General features: G+C 57.6%; 2 protein-coding genes across 2 annotated transcripts; both read left to right on the top strand.

Annotated features, from left to right (window-relative positions):
- Positions 1-3,079: 3,079 nt before the first annotated feature.
- LOC121336094 (lipase member M-like) lies at positions 3,080-9,289 on the top strand. The gene is made up of 9 exons (XM_041404922.1): positions 3,080-3,184; positions 4,081-4,198; positions 4,486-4,684; positions 5,461-5,570; positions 5,882-6,027; positions 7,014-7,160; positions 7,660-7,731; positions 8,879-8,944; positions 9,056-9,289. The coding sequence occupies exons 1-9, from the start codon at positions 3,080-3,082 to the stop codon at positions 9,287-9,289; spliced, it is 1,197 nt and encodes a 398-aa protein (XP_041260856.1).
- Positions 9,290-10,954: 1,665 nt separating this feature from the next.
- PAOX (polyamine oxidase) lies at positions 10,955-13,375 on the top strand. Its single transcript, XM_041404965.1, has 6 exons — positions 10,955-11,720; positions 11,799-11,998; positions 12,224-12,479; positions 12,564-12,676; positions 12,743-12,900; positions 13,221-13,375. Exons 1-6 carry the CDS (start codon positions 11,245-11,247, stop codon positions 13,359-13,361), a joined length of 1,344 nt encoding a protein of 447 aa, XP_041260899.1. The 5' UTR covers positions 10,955-11,244; the 3' UTR covers positions 13,362-13,375.
- Position 13,376: the final 1 nt, after the last annotated feature.

The following is a 13,376-nucleotide window of genomic DNA, read 5'->3' as shown; positions in this document are numbered from 1 at the left end:
CACAGTCCTCGTGCTCCCAACATAAGGAGGGCATGGAACTGTTGGAGCAGGTACATGGAGCTGCTGAGGGGTCTGGAGCATCTTCCCTGTGGAGCCAGGCTGGGAGAGCTGGGAATGCTCAGACTGGAGAAGGGAAGGGTGTGTGGAGACCTCAGAGCTCCTTCCAGGACCTGAAGGGACACAGGGGAGCTGGAGAGGGAATCTGCATCAGGAAAGATGCAGATCTGTACCTGGAGTGCCAGGACACAGGGAATGGGTTCAAATTGCCAAAGGACAGGGATGGATGGGATATTGGGAAGGAATTGTTCTCTGGCAGGGTGGGCAGGCCCTGGCACAGGGTGCCCAGAGCAGCAGTGGCTGCCCCTGGATCCCTGGCAGTGCCCAAGGCCAGGCTGTTCTTTGGGGTTTGGAGCAGCCTGGGAAAGTGGAAGGTGTCCCTGTCATGGCAGGGGTGGAATGAGCTGAGATTTAAGATCCTTCCAACCTACATAAGTTCCATCCCACGACTCTCTGACTCTTTGCAGTGGGATTTTTATGCTCACATGCAAAGGAAGACATTTCCAAAAGCCCAGATCAGGCAGAGGGGCAGGAGGTAAGGAAGGAGGGAAGGTTCTGGCCAGGCCTGCCATGAGGAGGAAGGCACCCACAGAGCCCCTTTGTGCCAGCAGCTGTGGCAGCGAGAGGAAATCTCAGCGCGGCGATGGACCAAGGCGTTTGTGTTTCACAACCCACATTCCCTGCCTCGGGAGGCAGCCTGACCCACAGCCAGGGAAGGCACACTCCAGCAGAGCCAGCCACAGGCTGGGCTCCCAGGTGGCTCCCAGGGCAGGGAAAGGCGTGGGCTGGCGGTCACAGGCTGCAGCTGGGGTACAAACACCCTGGTACAGGCAATTCCTGTGGCTTTGGCCGAGCACGGGTGTTGCACCAGCTCTGCCCCACAGCTCTGGCTGCTGGTGAGACCTCCAGCCTAAAGCTTTCCCAGAGAACCCTGCAGAGCTTTTGTGAGTTGCCCCTTGCTAACACGACACTTTTAGACCTTACTGTCACTTCTCACGAGGGGTGGGATGCCCAAGTGTCTCCCATCCAGGCAGGCAGTGAGGCCTGGCCTGTCCTTGGGGTGTCCTTGGGGAGCTCGGCATGCTGCTGAGGCTTTGGAAAGGTGGGAGTGATGCCTTAAGAATGATGCCTTAAGTTTTAGTTTTTATATTTTTCAGATTCTATTCTGCTTTGGTGTGTAGTTCTGAGCTTCACCTTAAGGGATGGTGAGATTTTTGCACAGAGCAGGGAGACAAAACAATTCCTGCTCTAGCTGGGGACCAAGGACAAATGATCCAAATCTCAGCCCAAGAGCACAAACAATGTGGGCTGAAGAGAGAAAAACAAGCAGGATGGGACTGCATGGGCTGGAGCTGTAACTGGACAATTAACTCCAATATGCAAATGGAGCAGAACTGATCACAGTGACAGAGCCCGTGAGCGGGAGTCCATTTTGTGTCCATTTTGGTTCACCTTGGGTGCAGCCCTGGCTGGGCTCTTGTGCTGCCCAAGGCGGATCCATGGAGGCCTTTTAATAAATCTCTGCTCTATTCTTTAACTCTGTCTGGGCTCTGTTCTAGGTCAGCTTCTCAAGGCATCAGTTCAGTCCAAGTTTTTTGTTGCCCCAGGAACTCTTCTAAATTACCCTGGGAGATAGGAAATTACACTGGTAATTAGGAAATGACCCTTTACAAAGAAAAGCTGTTAGTTTTTTGTTTTGTTTTGTTTTTACCCTGGCTTGTTGGCTTTTTTCTTTTCCACCCTGGCTATCAAGAGCTTAAGGTGCAACTCCATAGCTGGAATTCCTCAGCGCACCAACCTGGCTGCCTCTGCAAAACCTCAATCCTCTGCAAGCACGAAAGCCACGTGAAGCCTCCCATGAAGGGAGGTGCCACAGGAGCCATCAGCACCCACCTGTTAATTGGAGGACACGTGAACAGCAAGTGCCAGCGTGGCTGGGCTCTGACACAGCGTGGTCCTTTTAACTCTGGTGGTGACAGAGCCACTGGCACTGCCACCACCAGCCTGGTCAGACGTGCCACTGGGCTCTGCCTGGTAACGTATTTCCCTCCGTGTCCTTCAGATTTGTGTCCTTTTGGAGCTGCCCCAACACGGGGGAAAAGCATCGGTCGATCTTTTTTTATATTTGGTCCTAACTTGCACCTTGGTGACACCACAGGTAGGTTTGCTGGGAGTGTTTCAGAGGGTAGGAAAGTCTCGTGGTGTGGGAGCAGAAGGAGGGAGGCAGAGTGTAATTCACAGTTCATGCTGCTGGGCTGAAGCTAGGCTCTAACTTTTGAGAGTTTGGCAAAACATTAGAAATCATATGTAATGTTAAGTGTGTGCATTAAAAATAGGCCACTGCTCAGCTCAGGAGCATCTAAGGTGATCAGAAAGGTTTCTGCTTTTTTTTCAAGCTACACTTATTTAACCAATAGCCTTCCTATGAGGCTGTACCAGTTTCAGCTCATAGGATCCTTCTGTTTACAGTGGGTTTTGAGTAGAAAAGCTAATCAATAGAGAAACACGAAAAGTATAGACATAGTCATAGCCCAGCCACACTAAACATGTTCCTTCTGTAGCACAAACTCCCCCTTTAGGTTGATTTCCTCTCTGACACAACTGGCCCAGTCTGGGATTATCCCAGTATTGGTTTAGTTCTTGTTTTGCACAGCTGGTTCTCTTCTTCTTGCCATTAAAAATATAAAAAAGGCTCCTGCCTACTACCAGATCCTGTCTGTACAATATAAAAAATTGTCATGTGGACTGCAAAGAAAACTGAAATTGGGAATTCCTCCACTTTCCCAGCCCAGAAAATGATATGTAATCTGCAGATATGCGAGGAACCTAACAAATCCCAACCAAGTAGAAACAAACATTCACATCAATTCCAGTAACAATAACAATCAATAATAACAACAACAGCATCCGCGTTGCCGGTTTCGCTGTTGCCATTCCTGCTGTGGCTCCTGTTGCTATTATTACTATCATTATCATTATTTGTTGTTGTTGCTGTCGCTGTTATTATTTACAGAGGCACAAGATGTGGCTGCTCATTGCAATCCTGCTCCTCATACAAGCACCCACGAGCTCCGAAGGTGCCACCAAGCAGAAGAAGGCTCTAAATCCCGAGGCTCTCATGAACGTTGTAAGCCAGGAGAACTTTGAATTTCCTGTCTGAAGGCTTGGGCACATTCAGCTGGAGGAGAGAGAGGTTTGGAGAGGGTTGGTCTTGCTGAGCTGCTGTGATATGACGCTGCCTCCACCCCATCATTAACAAGCTCCTCCTCCCAGCAGAATTAAGCACAATTACCAGCAGGGCAGTTAGAGATGGGGATAATCCCAGATTGGATTTGATCAGGTTTCTCCCTAGAGGGTAGAAATTTGTGCGTGGCTCCTCTCCTTCAGCAGCAGCAAAGTGCTCAGGGCCATGTCCAGGTGAGCCCTGTGAGGCTCTGAAGCTGGGTTATAAGATAAAGTTTCTGCATTTAATCTTTCCTGCCAATCTCATAACACAGCAACCTGTGGGCAGGACCACTGCTCGATTTTCGCAGTCTGTGGAGTTTTCAGCATAAATAAAGCTCAGGCAGAGCCTCTAGAGCCCTGCAACGGATCCTGTGGGGTTTATCCCAGTGCCCTTCCAGTCAGCCCAGCTTGGCAGGTTCCATGTGCCCCACCACCTTATCTGCCCTGCTCATCACCTGGAGCCTGACGTGACATGTGCTGCCATCGGTGTCAGGCGTCAGGAAATCGGTGCCAGCCGTCAGTAAAGCGGGGTCAGGCGTCAGGAAATCTTTTTGGTTTCAATGGTTTCAAGCCCTGCAGCCACCAGCTCCCCTCCTGCCCACGGCTGAGCATCTCCCCTGCCCCTGGGCAGGTCACTGAGGCAGGGTTTGGACAGAGCATCCTCTGAGGACAAAAAGTCCTCAGCTGAGCCAGAGACAGCCTGGGCAAAGCCATGTCCCACAGCTTCGGTTTTACCAAGTGATATGCTCTTCATGCCTTCCCTATGGAAAGCTTCCCACCTGGGTTTTTCTTCCCCAGAGCCAAATCATCTGCCACAGAGGGTACCCCAGTGAGGAGTATGAAGTGCTGACTCGTGATGGCTACTACATCCACCTGAACAGAATTCCTCATGGAAGAGAAAAGCCTAAGAACAGAGGTACAGCTCTATTTCACTCAGAGCTAGCCAAAAAAAAAAAGCCCTGAACGTCAGCAGGGGAATGGAAGAACCTGGACAGGCTGGGGGAATATTCATTGTTAAAGCAAAAATACCGAATCCATGGGATTTCTCCAATTTACACTCAGATCTGTAGCACCAGAAGACATTGTCAAAATGCACATTTTGCACTCTGACAGCGCAAGGAAGAGGCTTTACTGGCCTTAATTTGGGGTGAGTGAATAGAGAGAATGTGGCTCAATGAAATGCGCTGTTTCTTTTGCACCCAGGGGCCAAGCCAGTCGTGTTTCTCCAGCATGGGATATTTGGAGAAGGCAGCCACTGGGTGGAAAATCTGGCTAACAACAGCCTTGGCTTCATACTAGCAGACTCTGGCTATGACGTGTGGCTGGCAAACAGCCGGGGGACGAGCTGGTCCCGGAGACACCAGCACCTTTCAGCTGACCAGCTGGAATTCTGGGATTTCAGGTGGGCTGGAGCGCGTTACAAAAGCCTGGCCATGCTCTCTGCCTGTCAGCAGGCCCTAGGCAGAGGTGGGTGCCTCTGAGCAGGCAAGTCAGAGCACCTAATCCCTGGCACAGCCTCCCCCAGGGAGGATGGAGGGAGCTGAGCAGACCTGCCTGCTGACACGGTGCCAGCACCTCCGTGCAGCTGCCGAGAGCACGGGGCACTGCCACCTGCGTGGGGACACACAGAGACATCAGCCCTGCCTCGGGGGCCTCCACTGAGGTGTCCACAAGTGTCATTGCCACCTCCCCTGCTCTTAGACCTTGTTGCCCCTTGTCCCCCCTCTTTAAGCTGCTACTGCCTCTCCAGAGCTGATCCCCAGAGCAGAATCCCCATGCTCATAAAGAGGCTTTTAGGAAAACCTCACACAGCAGGTCTGCCTTTCACCACCTCCCACCAACAGGCACACGGGCAGGAGCCAGTGCTCCATTCCCCTGGGGAAAAAAGGATGCCAGGGAGCAGAGCTGGTGCTGTAATCCTGGTGGGAGCCAGCTCTGGCTCTGCACAGAGGCTGGGCATGGCACTGGAATGCTGGCCAGGCTCTGCACAGTCTGTTTACTGCTCACCACGGCCGTGGGAGGTATAAGCCCTCTCAGGGGAGGATGATGCCATGGCAGGAGGGATCCATGCCAGGAATTTTCCCCGGGAAAATCGGCCCTGGATGTGGAGCTGGGCCATGCAAGGCAGCTCAGGGGAAGTTGAAGCCTCACAACCAACATCCCCCTCGTGTGCTGCAGCTTCCATGAGATGGCAATGTTCGACCTCCCGGCCACCATCGACTTTGTGCTGCAGAAAACGGGGCAGAAGCAGCTCCACTACGTCGGCTACTCCCAGGGCTGCTCACTTGGTGAGTTCCAAAGGGTCACCCACCACCTTGACTCGAAAAATTCCATTTTGGTGTTTTTTGTCAGCAGAAAGCAGAGGGCTCCCCTCCTTGTGGGCTTAAAAACCACTGAAGTGCCCCATCAGCCAAGGGAATAAAGGTGTTGCCTCCCTTTGGGCACCTCTTGCACCAACATTTAGCAAGAAGGTGGCAGGAGATCTCAGATTTCCAAGTGGAGATAACCAATTAAACAGAGCTGGGTCCAAGTGAGCCCTTGGATTAAGCACCTGAGGAAAGATGGAGCAAGTCTGAGGTTGTTTTTTCTGTTTTCTCAGCGTTTATTGCGTTTTCATCCATGCCCGAACTGGCTCAGAAAGTCAAAATGTTTTTTGCCCTGGCTCCAGTAGTGTCACTCAAGCACACCAAAAGTCCATTCATGAAGATGCAGCTCCTCGTGGACAACAAGCTCAAGATGATTCCGGTAAGGGATTACTCCACGCCCTTCTGCCCCAAAACTGACTGGTTCTAGAGAAGGGATCATTCCCAGACACAGCCCCTGGGGCTCTCTGTTGCAGCAGAAAACAGTTAATTCCTGATGATTTATTAGCACAGACACAATTCAGGTACACATACAGTCCTGGATGGCCTTGTTGAGTGCATGTCTTCTTTTCATCTGTAGGATAAACATGGTCTTTATATGGGAAAAAATCACATGGGACTCCATTTTCTTCATGGTGGGAAAAGCCCCTTCTTTAGTCACATAACTCCTTTTTAAACAGTTTTACAGACCTCATGTGTTACTCCAATTGGTTAGTAGCTTTCTTGCCAATTACTGTATTGGTAATTAACAAGCTGTTACCCTGTATTGATTGGTCACTCAAACCCCCAGTGTGTACATGCAGGAAAAGTTGTTTGTGAGAGGTAATTTTGATTTTAATATCTAATGGTGTAAAAACACCATTGGTTTGTTCTTTACCCAGTGATAGATTGTTATGTTAAGGAACTGCTCATCCCAGGATTGTATTCATGTGGGAACTTGCAAAGGGCTAGCTTGACTTAGAAGAAATGACAGGCCAGCCAGAGCAGGCTTGATTTTATAAGGCTTTTCTTCATAATTTTTCTACCTTACTGCAACAGGGGCACTTGTAGGGGCCCTAGACCAAATACCTGGAGAAGAGCAACCTTGCTATGTTGATTCCATGAAAAACAGATCCTGTGCTTGGGGGAGGTGGGGGGAAAGAGGAGAGTTGAGAACACTGATTTCCCCGGTGTGCGTTCGGTCAGCACCAACTCCTGCAACGAGCTGTCCACATCTCTGTGGGGCAGGAGGGCAGGGGAGCAGCAGGCTTGACTCCTGGATATTCCCTTTACTGCCTGGCTGGTGGGACAGTCCAGGGGCTGGGCTGCAGGGAGGGGACAGGAGGGGACAGCAGGGAACGCCCTTGGCATCGCCCTTTGCTCCCGCAGGTGCTGCTGGGCAGAACAGACGCGTCCCTGCGGATCAGGAAGCTGTGGCGCTTTCTCCCGGAGCTGTGCAGGCACACGCTGCTGCACAGGCCCTGTGCCAACCTCTTCTTCCTGCTGGGTGGCTACAACGAGAAGAACCTCAACATGGTGGGTGCCATTCCAGTGGGGACAGGGCTGCTGCTGTGCCACCCTCCCTGCCCAGCCTGCTACAGCCACTCGCCCCCAGTGCTCGCAGCAAGCAGACCCTGCATGGGCAACACGTGTCCCTGTGCCACATGCTTTTCCTCCTGGGACAGGAAAAGCCCCCCAGGCTCTGTCAGTGGCCAGGTGGCCCTTGCCAGCACCTCAGAATTAGGGGTGCCTGTCACTGCCACCACGCTGGGGTGCAGCCTCTGGGTGACCTCAGGCAGTCACTGAGGCCTTGGGCACAGCCCCTGAGCCCAGGTATCTCACAGAGCTCGTCCTTCATTCCCACCACTCTCCTCCCCTCCTGCTATTGGTTTTTAATGAAAATTGTATTCCTGAGCCTGGTCCAGATCTTCAGGCAGCGTGACTCAGCAGTGGCTGCTCTGGGAAACACCTGGCAGCTGCCACTCCACTCCCATCCGCTGGAAAGCACCCACAGCTGGGATTTGTTTCCTTGCAGACACGGCTGGATGTGTACACATCCCACTATCCAGATGGCACCTCTGTCAAAAACATCATCCACTGGGCCCAGGTAGGATCCCTGACACACGGATGTTTCACCCCTGAGATAGTTCCCACACCGAGAGCCAGGGCAGACACGAGAGCTCAAGGGTCCTGGACACTGGGAAAGTAAAGGCAAGAAATTAGAAGAGGTGCTGGGTGCAGGATGAGCTGCCCTGGTGCTTCTGGGGACCAGGGGACACCGCAGTGTGTGTCCTGGGCTGGGCCAGGCAGGACAAGGGACACGATGGGAAGGCCACAGATGGATGCTGGATGCCCCAGGAGTCACCAAGGCAGAACTTGAGGACGTCATGGTGCTGATGGGAACTGGATGAGGGGGAAAACAGGGAGCCAACAACATCTCCCCCTGTCCAAAGGGGTGCTGGACACCCTGGAGATGGACTCTGCAGCTTCAGCACTGGCCCTGCTGGAAGTGGGGTCAGGCTAGAGAACCCACCCATGTGGCTCCTTGCAGAGCCAAATTTTTGGTAATGGAAGGTGAAAAAGGGCAATCAGGTTGTTGAAGGAGCTGCAGCAGCAGCAGCCTGCACACACAGCTGGTGCTGAGCAGGATTTCAGAGGGAAGAGTGTGGCACCAAGGGCAGCCAAGGAGTTATGTGGAGCACCTTGGTTTGTCACCCCACGGCTAGGGACAGGCATGGAGCCAGAGCTCAAAAAGCCACCCTGTTAAAAAAGGTGGAATGCCATCTCCTCCTGCAATATCCCACCGGTGAGGACACCAACATCTCTCCTTGTCCTGCCTGTCCCCAGCCAGCTAGCATGGTTGGAGATGGGCACATGGAGGGCAGGGACTTACACAAACCCCTTCTGAGCACCCTCTCATGATGGGTGCCTCAAAGGGGCCAGGAGACGTGAGACTCACACAGAAGCAAATCCATCCTTCCACAGCAAGTCCATCCTGTCCCAGCAGATCCATTGTCTCACAGCAGGTCCATTCTGTCCCAGCAGATCCATCCTGTCCCAGCAGATCCATTGTCTCACAGCAGGTCCATCCTGTCCCAGCAGATCCATTGTCTCACAGCAGGTCCATCCTGTCCCAGCAGATCCATCCTCTCACAGCAGGTCCATCCTGTCCAAGCAGATCCATTGTCTCACAGCAGGTCCATCCTGTCCCAGCAGATCCATCCTCTCACAGCAGGTCCATCCTCTCTTCCCAGGTGATAAAATCTGGAGAATTCAAAGCCTTTGACTACGGCAGCGAGAACCCAGCTAAGTACCACCAGGTAGGAGCTGCCTGGCTGTGCTGGCAGCTGGAGATGCTGGGGGTCTGTCCAGGGTGGTGCAGGGACAGAATGGCTTCCTTGAGCACCTGAGAGTCCCCCGTGTCCCCCCAGGACACACCGCCCTTGTACCGCGTGGAGGAGATGCCGGTGCCCACGGCGGTGTGGTCGGGAGGGCAGGACTGGGCAGCTGACTGGAGGGACGTGCTGCAGCTGCTGCCCCGCATCAGCCACCTCGTCACCTACACCCACATCCCCGACTGGAACCACTGGGACTTTGTCTGGGGCCTGGACGCCCCTGGGCGCCTCTACAGCAGCATCCTGAGGCTGATGGAGAGGTCCCGGTAGAGCGGCGGCTCCCAGGGCAGTGCCGGTGGCCTGGCCCCTGTCCCTCAGCTGAGACAGCCTGAGGAGAGGGTGGGACACTCCCTGCTGTCCCCTCCTTCGTGCTGGCCTGACATGCTTGTGGTGATGGTGCTTTCCACATGTCCTTTGGTTGTTGGGGTCTCTCCTCCTTGCTTGGGAGCTCCGCTGGCACCGTGCTGGGAGGGCAGCACCGGGGTCAGCCGAGGCACTGGAGCAGGCAGGAGCCACCAGCCCTGCTGGAAGAGCCCCAGCACGATGGTGCTGACCCAGGGACATACGGGGACACTGCCAGGACCCCAGAGTGGCTGCTCAGTGGGTTGTGGATTAGAGCAGCCAGCTGTGAGGAGGTGGGGGGCAGCTGGGTCTGTTGAGTCTGGCTGTGGGGGGACAGGCTGAGAGCAGCCCCCAGCCGTCTCCTCTGTGGCACACAGAGGAATGCCATGGGGGATACATGAGGCCAAACCCTTCTTGGCAGCAGCCACAGGAGATGCAGTGAGGGGTTCTGGCCCCAGATTGCAGCACAGGGGGTTCAAGTTGGATTTGGAGAATCCTTTTTCCCCAAGACAAATCCCCAAGAAGTGGAAGGTCGCCATCTGGGCCAAGGCAGGCAGCTGCCTGCATTATCTGGGCAGGAGCTCAGGGGCCAGGGGTCCCCAGGAATGGCTGCTTGGCTCAGCACCAAGACACTGGGAATGATCATCCCTCATCCCTGGGAGCTGGTGACCCCAAATGCCCTGGGCTGGGTTGCAGGGTCACCATCCCCCCAGGAATCTGCTGCCAGGCTGATGTCCCCAGCCCATCCCACCCTGCTGCTTGCTGCAAACCCGGAGGTGGGGAAAATCCCTCCGAAATAAATACTCAACAGGGGTTTCAGGAGCCTGTGCTTTGACACCCCCAGCTCTTCCTTGCATGGGAATATTTTATGGGGAGCTGGCAGGACCAACAGTGACACAGGGCCAGCTGGTAGAGCGGGGTGGCACCGTGGGTTCTCCGAGGGTCCCAGCCGGGAGTATCCCAGTACATCCACTACCCTACCCCACCACTGGGCAGGGGGCAGGAACTCTTGCTGGCAAAAAAAAACCCCACCAGACAGCCTTGGGAGTGGAGAGTTTTATTGTATCCACGGGGGTTTGGGAATCAGGGCTGGTGAGGGCTGGCACTGGCCCTTGGGGCAGCTCTGCTGGGATGTGTGCGGCGGGACCGGGGGGCGATGGGCACCCACTGCTCCTCCACCTTGCCAGGCTGGCCGGCCCCCGTCTAAGGTGCATGAGCGGGAGCAGAATGGGGAGAGGAGGAGGGTGGGAAGGTGGTCCCAGGGCTGCCCCTACTCCAGAGGGATCCCCTCTCCCATCCCGGCCTCCCCCTGCCCTCCATGGGTGCAGGCGGCTGGTTCATCACCGCACCGGGACCCACGGGCATCCACCCATGCCTCCCTCCATCCACTCCCCCATCCTTCCCTCCATCCCTTCCTTCCTCCTTCCCTCCCGGCCGAGCTCGGGCCGCTCCAGGGGCGGTGCCGTTGGCGGCGGGCGGTGCCGGCGGCGGCGGAGGGCGGTACCGGCCGGCGCGGGCGGCCATGGAGGGCAGCGGGCCCCGGGTGGTGGCGGTGGGCGGGGGGTGGGCGGCACCGGGGGGCGGGCCCGGGCTGGGGCGGGGGGCGGCGGTGCCGGGATGCGGGAGCTGCTACACCTGACCCCCGGCCCGTGGGGCCGGTCCGGAGTGGGCTGGACACGTGGCGGGGGTGGCCGGTCCCGTGAGCACGCGGGGATCGAACGGAAGCCGGTCACGGGGGGCAGCGGGGGCGCGGCGGGGCCCGCCGGCTCCGGCCGTTCCGGGGGCACGGAGCGCCGGGGGGCCCGCTGCGCCCCGAGGGCTCCTCCACGGGCACGGCCCGGCGTGACCCGCTCTCCCTCCCGGCAGCGTCGGGGCTGGCGGAGATGGGGGCACACTGGATCCACGGCCCCTCGCCGGGAAATCCCGTGTTCTGCCTGGCCTCCCGCTACGGCCTGCTGGGCCCGGAGGCCGCCCGGGAGGAGAACCAGCAGGTGGAGGCGGGGGGCCACCCCCCGATGCCGTCCGTCACCTACGGCAGCTCGGGGAAGGTGCTGAATCCCAAGGCAGTGCGCGAAGCCCGCGACCTCTTCTACGCCCTCCTGGCCTCCACCCGCGCTTTCCAGGGATCCAAGGAGCCTCCGTGGCCCAGCGTGGGCCAGTACGTGCGGGCAGAGATCGCCCGGACGGTCCCCACGATGGCGGGCGGCCAGGAGGATGCCCGGCGGCTGCAGCTGGCCGTGCTCGCCGCCTGCCTCAAGCTGGAGTGCTGCATCAGCGGGACCCACAGCATGGACCTGGTGGGCCTGGAGCCCTTCGGGGAGTACGTGTCGCTGCCCGGCCTGGACTGCACCTTCCCAGGGTAAGCGCGGGGCTCCGGAGCGGCACACGGCGGAGCGTTCCGGGGGCCGCCCGTCCCCAGCGGTGACTCCTCCCACAGAGGCTACAGCAGCTTGGCCGAGCGCCTGCTCTCGGATCTGCCCGAGGGCACCGTCCTGTTCAACAAGGCGGTGAGAACCATCCACTGGCAAGGGTCCTTCCGTGAGGAAGGGGACGATGGCAGGGTATTCCCCGTCCGGGTGGAGTGCGAGGATGGAGATGTCTTCCTTGCTGACCACGTCATCATCACTGTGCCGCTGGGTGAGGACACCAACACCTTCCCTTGCCCTGCCCTTGCCCTCCGACCAGCTGGCACGGTTGGAGATGGGCAAGTGGAGGGCAGGGATTGCCTAAACCCCTTCCCAGCCTCCCCTCTCCCACTGGGAAGAGGTTGGAAAGGGGTTTGGGGAGGTCAGAGCATCTCAGACACCATTTAGGAGCCCAGCTGAGAGCCGCCCCGTTGCCTGCCCAAACTTGTGGCTGCAGGTTTCCTCAAGGAGCACCACCAGGAATTCTTCCAGCCCCCCCTTCCCGAGCGGAAAGCGCAGGCCGTTCGCAACCTGGGCTTTGGCACCAACAACAAGATCTTCCTGGAGTTCGAGCAGCCTTTCTGGGAGCCTGAGCACCAGCTCCTGGAAGTGGTGTGGGAGGACGAGTCGCCGCTGGAGGAGCCCGACGCTGACCTGGAGGCCAACTGGTTCAAGAAGCTCATCGGATTCGTGGTGCTGCAGCCGCCAGAGCAGTAGGTGGCCGGGGATTTTGGGCATGCGGGCCTCTGGTGGGCACGGGGAGGGGCAGAGCTCTCAGCCCCGCCTTCCCGCCCCAGGCACGGGCACGTCCTGTGCGGCTTCATCGCGGGGAAGGAGTCGGAGCACATGGAGACGCTGAGCGACGCCGAGGTGCTGAGCGCCATGACCCGCGTCCTGCGCACGGTGACAGGTGCCCGCCCCGCCCTCCCGCTGCCCCGGGGCATCTCCCGGTCCTAGCCCTGAGCCCCATCCGCAGGGAATCCCGACCTGCCCGCGCCCAGGAGCGTGCTCCGGTCCCGCTGGCACAGCGCTCCCTACACCCGCGGCTCCTACAGCTACGTGGCCGTCGGCAGCTCGGGGGACGACATCGATGTGCTCGCACAGCCCCTGCCCGAGGACCCCCGCGACCCCCGGGTGAGGGTTCAGCCCAGGGGGTGCAGCGGGGACAGACGGGCGGCGGTGGGGACAGGCACTGCGGGAGCACAGGGAGGTGGCGCTGCTCACCCTCTGCGGGTGCACCAGCGCTGAGCTCCACCGGGGTGGGGGCATTCCCGCAAAAGTCGTGGACAGGCGGCTCCTCCCCACCTCCTTCCCAGCCTCCTCACGGCGCGGGCCGGGTGCCAGAGGAAGGGAAAGTGCCCGGTCTGGGTTTTTAAAGCGGTCGTGCCCCCGCGGAGTGAGGCTGTTCCAGCCCAGCCCCGCGGCCTCTGTGCTCACCCCCCGCCTCTCCGCAGCCCCTGCAGCTCCTCTTCGCCGGCGAGGCCACGCACCGCACCTTCTACTCCACCACCCACGGGGCGCTGCTCTCGGGGTGGCGAGAGGCCGAGCGGCTCAACCAGCTCTTCCAGGCGCCCGTCCCCGCGCCTCAGTCCTGAGGCAGCAAAATAAAC

This window comes from Onychostruthus taczanowskii, unplaced genomic scaffold (assembly GCF_017590055.1).
Source record: "Onychostruthus taczanowskii isolate IOZ18803 unplaced genomic scaffold, ASM1759005v1 scaffold22, whole genome shotgun sequence".
NCBI lineage: Eukaryota > Metazoa > Chordata > Aves > Passeriformes > Passeridae > Onychostruthus > Onychostruthus taczanowskii.
Note: the sequence above shows the minus strand (reverse complement) of the source record. Positions and strands in the feature narration are given on the sequence as shown.